The 7,421-nt window shown below is 34.5% G+C and overlaps 3 protein-coding genes across 4 annotated transcripts in view; 1 reads left to right on the top strand and 2 right to left on the bottom strand.

The window, feature by feature from the left end:
* Positions 1-14: 14 nt before the first annotated feature.
* LOC115243433 (transcription initiation factor TFIID subunit 9) lies at positions 15-1,814 on the bottom strand. Its single transcript, XM_029820447.1, has 3 exons — positions 1,529-1,814; positions 796-1,245; positions 15-350 (listed from the first exon to the last, which is right to left on the bottom strand). Exons 1-3 carry the CDS (start codon positions 1,665-1,667, stop codon positions 205-207), a joined length of 735 nt encoding a protein of 244 aa, XP_029676307.1. The 5' UTR covers positions 1,668-1,814; the 3' UTR covers positions 15-204.
* Positions 1,815-1,907: 93 nt separating this feature from the next.
* LOC115243391 (26S proteasome non-ATPase regulatory subunit 1) overlaps positions 1,908-7,421 on the top strand; it is a 39,096-nt gene continuing 33,582 nt past the window's right edge. Inside the window, exons 1-8 of the mRNA XM_029820348.1 lie at positions 1,908-2,054; positions 2,392-2,509; positions 2,608-2,777; positions 2,851-3,059; positions 3,257-3,733; positions 3,978-4,204; positions 4,442-4,697; positions 4,890-5,078. Coding sequence (XP_029676208.1) covers positions 2,021-2,054; positions 2,392-2,509; positions 2,608-2,777; positions 2,851-3,059; positions 3,257-3,733; positions 3,978-4,204; positions 4,442-4,697; positions 4,890-5,078 — 1,680 coding nt within the window. The 5' untranslated portion in view covers positions 1,908-2,020. The remainder of the gene's footprint in view (positions 2,055-2,391; positions 2,510-2,607; positions 2,778-2,850; positions 3,060-3,256; positions 3,734-3,977; positions 4,205-4,441; positions 4,698-4,889; positions 5,079-7,421) is intronic.
* Positions 5,085-7,421, bottom strand: part of LOC115243424 (lipase member H-B-like) — a 4,278-nt gene continuing 1,941 nt past the window's right edge. Inside the window, exons 5-8 of one of the 2 annotated variants that reach the window (XM_029820434.1) lie at positions 7,103-7,279; positions 6,912-7,029; positions 6,617-6,703; positions 5,085-6,014 (exon numbers count right to left, since the gene is read on the bottom strand). In XM_029820434.1, the coding sequence (XP_029676294.1) occupies positions 6,646-6,703; positions 6,912-7,029; positions 7,103-7,279 (353 nt within the window). In that variant the 3' untranslated portion in view covers positions 5,085-6,014; positions 6,617-6,645. Of the gene's footprint in view, positions 6,704-6,911; positions 7,030-7,102; positions 7,280-7,421 lie in introns of both variants that reach the window. The other variant, XM_029820424.1, reaches the window with a different exon arrangement.

Raw genomic sequence — 7,421 nt, 5'->3', positions numbered from 1 at the left:
TATATATATATATATATATATATATATATAGTTTTATATTTTATAATTGTTTAGGCTTTATAAATTCTTTTTTTTTATATTATATTAACAAGAATTATAGAAAGACTTATATAACTCACGGATTATTGCAAAATTCCAAATTGAAAAAACAAAAGTCCGAGAATAAATTCATTGTTAGACGGAAAATTATCTGAAATCGAAAGATTACGGTACGTCGTAGTCGTCATCTTCTCGCTTCCTTTTCAACGATTCCTCGGTCTCCATCTTCACGGTCGGCAACGTTTGAGCGGAAGTGATTTGTATCTTCGGTTTCGTTACTTGTGTCTTCACCGTTGCGGTGCTGGTCGTAGCTGCGGAAATGTTTAAATTAATTTACAAACATCTCTAAATTAAATTAATTTTAGATGTAATCAAGTTTAATTTTAAATTTTGAAAATATTAAATTAAATTTTTCAGTTTAAGGTTTCCTATCAAGTGAACATGTGGATTTTGTTGCAACATTCCTATAATTACGTACATATTTCATATCAAACTTTATTTTATATTAGAATCTTACTTGCTGGCGTTCTAAAAGATACACGGAATGGTACGGAGGAATGGGACTGCAGTAGGTGGAAAGAAGCTTGGATTCCAAATGGAAAAATGGATATATTATTAGGTATATTTACATTAAATAAATAGATTAGCTATATAATTGATTAATAAGAAATAAAACAAGAGAGAAGAAAAAACAAGAAATAATTATGACTAATAATTATAATTATTACTCGTTATAAACTATATAATATATTTTACCTGTCGAAAATTTCAAAACTGGTTTTGGTACAGAAATGCTTTGCGTTCTAGCAACAGTAGTGAGTGTACCGGGTCTTTTAACGATCGATACACCAGTTTTGTTTCCCTCCACTTTTGGTCTCGATTGTCCACCAGTTTGATTATTGCCAACCAATGAATGCGCAGATTTTTGAACGGCCTTTTTTGTCGCGTTTTTAAGTCTATAATTTGTTCCATTTAAGCAATATCGATCCGGAGGTAATCTGAGACCATTACTCGGCTTGACAAAGGGTAACGGGATGTTGTTTTTGGCACGTGCCACATCCAGCAGTACATCCCTGGGTGGTGGATTCGTAAAAGAACGTTCCAGCTGCATTTTAACTGCTAATCTGACATCATCCAAATCAATAAACTTCTTTTTGGCATGATTAGCATATACCTTACTATCGTCCAATATACATGTGACGTATCCTGTAACAAAATTTCATTTATTAAGTCTAAAGATTCTTAGAATCCAGAGTAAAGGGAAGAAGAGAAGAAACGATAAAATGATAAAAAATAATAAGATAGTAAGATATTGTAATGGAGAGAGATTGTGTGTTAGATCAAAATAGCAGATCATTTGAAAATAGTAAAATTAAATTAAAAAACTAAAATCAAATCAAAAATATTTAAAATAATAAAATAAGATGTTGAAATATAGTAAAATAATAACGAAAAATTATCAAAATCGTCGATAAAAGCAAAAACTTACGATAGGTAAACTCCAACAATTGATTGATCACTTTTGGCTCGTAATCCGTTATTCCCATATCTTTCATGATTGACATGATGACTTGAGCATCCTTGGGAATATGTTTGATGTGGCTCATGGTTTTCGCTTTCTCTGACATATCTTTTTTCACGAAACTATAATAATATCTCTTTTTCAAGATCTGTTATAAATGTCATAAACAGTATACATTTTTCACATCAAAGGGAAGCCTTGGCTTTAGGACCTCAGGTTTCTCTCTAGCACTTTCTGGTTATAAACACACTTTAGAGTTTTAAAGCCATAAACGTAAATATATCTAAGATTGGAACTCGTCCAATGTTTTTGCCTCACAGATGTCACTAAGGTCACTAGAAATCTGTCAAGAAGCTGAACGTATCTACATACGAATAGTAGATTCGCGTCGCGCCGCTATAACGTATCTCTTCGTGTTTCTGTTCTCCGGAAAATTTGCTGTCAATCATCAAACGTTCGATGAAATTCAGCAAGATGAATATCACCTCAGCAGGTAGATCAAATAATCTTCTATCGCCTCAAGTACATCGGTTATTTATTGATCACGCGAGGGTTTTATTATGTTTGCGTCAATTTTCGTACGATGATTTGCAAATCACGCTAACTTAACCTTGAAAGTACTTTCGATAATTTTGGCACCCATTTTAATTAAAAGCGTAAAGAGACGAACTTCACAGGATTTAATTAAATAATAAATATATTGTGCATTATTTATTACTTTATTATTCATCTTTTATATGTCATTGTATATAATTTTTGTTCTAATTTTGTTACATTACAGTAATATGACGATAATAATTTAAATATAAATGTAATTATAATTTTTGCAGCTGGCATAATTTCCTTGTTGGAGGAGCCGATGCCCGAACTGAAAGTGTTTGCTTTGAAGAAACTGGACATGATAGTCGACGAATTCTGGCCCGAGATTTCTGAGGCTATCGAAAAGATGTATGTAAAGAGCAAATAAACTTATTTTTATTCATTTTTATTCATCTAATATTGCTTGTTAGCAATCTCATTTTTTGAACATAATGTTGTTTTTGCAGTGAAATTCTGCATGAGGATAAATTGTTCCAACAACATGAATTGGCTGCTTTGGTTGCCAGCAAGGTGTATTATCATCTGGGTAGCTTTGAGGATTCACTGACTTATGCTCTTGGAGCAGGAGAGCTATTTGATGTCAATGCTCGAAACGAATATGTCGACACTACTATTGGTATGCCAGAATTATAATTATTGTCAACATGTTTATATTTTAAATAGCTGTCTTTAAATACATAATCTTTCAGCCAAGTGTATTGATTTTTACACCCAGCAACGTGTCTTGGAGGCGGAAGGAAAACTTCCCCCAGGAAGCAAGGGTATTGATCCTAGACTGGAAGGAATAGTGAACCGAATGTTCCAACGCTGTCTTGATGACAATCAGTATCGTCAGGCCCTGGGCCTTGCCCTGGAGACACGCAGGATGGACATATTCGAAGCAGCTATTATGCAGTCGGTGAGTATTAATTTCATCTCATTGATACTTTAATTGTCTATTGATACTTTATAATTGTTGTATAGTTCGATATAGGTTATTGATCTATAGGTTATTGATTTCATATTGAATAAATTTTTTCGAACAAATTTAGAAATAAAAATACAAAATTACAAATTTAATAATACAAAAACACAAAATTCTCTTTTTTTTTTCAGGACGACGTGAGCGGGATGTTATCATACGCTTTCCAAGTAGCTATGAGCCTGATTCAGAACCGCGGATTTCGCAATACTGTGCTCCGTTGTTTGGTCAGCCTCTACCGGAATCTCGGCACCCCCGACTATGTCAATATGTGCCAGTGCCTCATCTTTCTGGACGATCCGTTGGCCGTAGCCGAACTTCTGGACCGACTGAGCAAGGGTTCACAGGACTGTGTGCTGATGGCTTATCAGATCGCCTTTGATCTGTACGAATCTGCGACCCAGCAGTTTCTCGGTCGTGTCTTGCAAGCTTTGCGAGCTACTGCGCCTATTCCGGGCGCGCTGCTGGTTAAACCTGTGGTTAAACCAGCTGTCGCTACCACTGCCGCCAAGAGCGCCGAAGACAGCACGGAGACTACGAACATGGAAACCGATGAAGGGACTGCAGCTCCCAATGGGGAAGAGAAGGCCCAGCGCAGTGTTGAGAGTTTGGTAAGTATTATTTATTTCAATAAAATTATATATATATATATTATTAAGTTGTAGATATTAGCTAAGTTATAGAATTTTTTCTTAATCACAGTAATAATTATAGATTATGTTCTCTCTTTCTCTTTAATAATTTATTTTTTATTTTATGATTATAATATATATACTGATATGTAATATAATATTAATATTGATTATTATACATAATGAGAAATTATTTATAATATCTTATGGTACTTTTTTGTAGAATGCAGAGGAGAGGGAGCAGCAGGAGCGCGTGGACGCTCTATCCAGCATTTTGGGTGGCGAGGTGTCCATTGACCTGCATCTGCAGTTTCTGATTCGCAGCAATCATACTGATATGCTGATTCTGAAGAATACCAAGGACGCGATACGAGTTTCGATTTGCCATACTGCCACTGTAATCGCGAATGCCTTTATGCATTCTGGGACAACTAGCGATCAATTTTTGAGGTATATATTTATTTTGAAAACTTAAGTCAATTTAGAAACTTTTTTTTTAATATTTTAATTTTTTGTTAGAATTTTTTTTTTTATTTTAAAACAAAAATATGAAGACAAAAATGCTAAAGTTTTTAATTTTCTGAACATTTTATTTATTAAAATTTGTCAATTTCTTGAAAAAATAAAATATAAGAAAAATAGAGTTTTGAAGAAGTTTCAATTTTCGAAAATTCTTATATTTTTCAGGGATAATCTAGAGTGGCTAGCACGAGCTACTAATTGGGCGAAACTGACTGCAACAGCTTCTTTGGGAGTGATTCATCGGGGTCACGAGCAAGAAGCTTTAGCCCTCATGCAATCTTACTTGCCGAGAGATTCCGGTGCTGCGGGTGCTGGATACTCTGAAGGCGGCGGTTTATACGCTTTGGGACTTATACACGCTAATCATGGGGCCGCAATCACGGACTATCTTTTGGGTCAATTAAAGGATGCTCAAAATGAAGTACGTAATATTCATATAAAATTATATTTTAGAACTATATTATTTATATAAAATATTTCTATTATATGTTAAATTTAAATATTTTTATTATAATTTATTGTTTTACTAAATTAATTAAAAAATGAAATACCTGCATAAAATTGAATATATGTAGTTCGATATATGGCTTATCTTGCAAAATTTATTCGTTAGATGGTCCGTCACGGTGGCTGCCTTGGCCTTGGATTAGCTGCGATGGGCTCGCATAGACAGGATGTTTATGAACAACTGAAATTTAATTTGTATCAAGATGACGCTGTGACCGGCGAAGCGGCCGGGATTGCTATGGGCATGGTCATGCTAGGATCCAAATCTACGCAGGCTATTGAAGACATGGTCGCGGTAAGTTCAATATATATTTTATATCTTGTTTTATTTCATCTATTTTTTTAATAAAGAATATGCTCTTATAAAAGCAAAGACAAAGTAAAAGTTGGCGTTAAAAGATTGAAAATAGATCCTCTGGTTTTTCGGTTTTATATCATGTTATTTTATGTAAAAAAGATTTTAAAGTCTAAAAACGTTTTTGCCGTTAATAAGTTAATTAAGTTAATTAAGTAATCTGCAAGAAAATACAAGATAAATCAGTCAAATAACATGAAGTATATAGGTTCAGAAAGTATTTAAAAAAATTATATTTAATACGGTAAAAATATGTACAAAAATGTATAGGAATATGTATACAATAGCGTTAATTATCATTCAAGTGCGAATGGTGACTCGCTGGCAATTTCTAGAGCATATATTCCACGTATTCTGAAAATGATAGAAGCGATAATGCATTATTAATAATCATCTCGATCAAAGAAAATGCGGAAGTCTGTGGGCGACGCCCAATATTTCTAAATATACTTGATTAAAAGAAGTAGAGAAAAAAGAGATAGGAGGGAACGAAAAAGTATGCTGCATCTCGTAAAGTGACAATTATCCATATTGAAGAATGAGAAGACGTACTTGCTTTAAATCGAAGAATGGTCCGCTCATGAATATATTTCCGGCGCGGAAGCTTTTTGGATTTATAATAGATTCGACGTAGTATCGGAAAGCTCTCGTGTGCGCGCATCCAATCGCCGTAATATCGCCTGCGAAACGCAGATTAATTAGTCTATTGAGTAATGAACGATGCATCTTTTAGTGAATAATAAACCGACATCGGCGTCGGCGAGCTTTATTTACCGATCCATCTCATCGAACCGCATAAAAACTCATCGTGCAAAAGTGTATCACTCACAGATCAGCATCCACTCTTTGCCCTGATCCTCTAGATTCGAATGCGATCTAAAATAATACTCCTTTTTTATGAATATGCAATTGCAAGCTGAAAAATAATTTTTTCACGAATATGCAATTGCGAAATTCGAGAATGATTGTTTCTTTACGTATATAACGCGATTGCCGGTAAAGCAATCGTCCTCGCAATAACTTTCATGTTGAAAATCTTGCTTTAATTTTTTGAATCTTTTTTTTTATAGCCTGTTGATATGACATTCGTTTGTTGGTGTGATCGATGAGTTTATGATATCGATAGACGCAATAAGTCATTCGCGTGTGAATCAAGAAGGGAGATTAATTTTAAAAAAAGATTAAAGAAAATGATTATGATCATACATCGAACATTATTTTTGTAAAAGAATTATTACGATTTGGTGATAATTCTGATAGTATATATAACAGCATAAACAAGCAAAATTATTGACCTGAAAAATGATTTCAAATGTTTTGATGATAAAACGATGTTTTCTTGCTGCCGGAGTGATGATGAAATAATGATAATGTAGTTGTGTATAAAAGATACGAAAATATCGGATGAATCATTCCAATAACATGAAGAGAGTTGAGAATGCTTGTGAGAAAATTTATTTTATCGTAGAAATATTTACAAGGATGGTAGCTATAAAACGATCAATCGTTATCCGAGTGCGAACGGTGATGATTTGCGGGTTTGCAAAGTGTACGTTCCTTGCGCTCTGAAAATAATACAAACGGTGATGAAATTGATGTCTCGGTCAATTTGCGTGAAAGAAAATGCGAGAATTTCCGCGGCATTCGATATTTCTGAGTACAAGAATTGAAAAAGAAAATATAGAAACGGGGAGAAGAGAGAAGAAAAACCTTTGTTTTTTTTTATTTCACCAGTTCTTTAATTATCGTATGCGTAATTTAAATTGTACTTACTTTGGATCGAACTTTGGTCCGCCCATGTATACGTGTGTGTCGTCGGCGCGGAAACCTGTTGGGTTTACGATGGACTCGGCGTAGTACTCGTAAGACCTTGAGTGCGCGCACGCAGGCACTGCAAATCAAATTAGCGCGTTAACTAATGAGCCAACAAGCGATATTGACTTGAGCTACCAAGCCATATTTACCGATCTTGCTGCATCCCGGCTGCTTGTTACCGCCGTTCGGATAAAAATCGGAGTCACCGATCGGTTCCGCGATACCGAGAGAACTCGTGTGGATCACCTGCACCACATTCGCATCCGTTTTATCCACCCTTTCGCCTGCTCCTTTGGATTCGAACGAGGGTTTCGCAGGATCTAAAGCTGCAGATCGAGAATCCGTTTTATCCTTTATTGAATCGATTTTAAAAGATTGAGGAAACAATCACGATTTTTTTTTTCAAATATTTAACGTTCACAGAAAAATTTTTCGAGAATGTATCTTTCTTACTAATAAAAAAAAAAA

Source organism: Formica exsecta, unplaced genomic scaffold, assembly GCF_003651465.1.
Source record: "Formica exsecta isolate Colony F162 unplaced genomic scaffold, ASM365146v1 scaffold120, whole genome shotgun sequence".
Taxonomy (NCBI): domain Eukaryota; kingdom Metazoa; phylum Arthropoda; class Insecta; order Hymenoptera; family Formicidae; genus Formica; species Formica exsecta.
This window is presented reverse-complemented; position numbering and strand designations above follow the sequence as displayed.

What these genes read in the sequence shown, in the direction of transcription:
- LOC115243433 (XM_029820447.1), bottom strand. Translation starts at nt 1,667, where the DNA reads ATGTCAGAGAAAGCGAAAACCATGAGCCACATCAAACATATTCCCAAG. An exon ending in ATTGTTGGAGTTTACCTATC is followed by an intron (nt 1,246 to 1,528) that starts GTAAGTTTTTGC and finishes ATTTTGTTACAG; the next exon opens with GATACGTCACATGTATATTG. An exon ending in AGTTTTGAAATTTTCGACAG is followed by an intron (nt 351 to 795) that starts GTAAAATATATT and finishes ACATTTCCGCAG; the next exon opens with CTACGACCAGCACCGCAACG.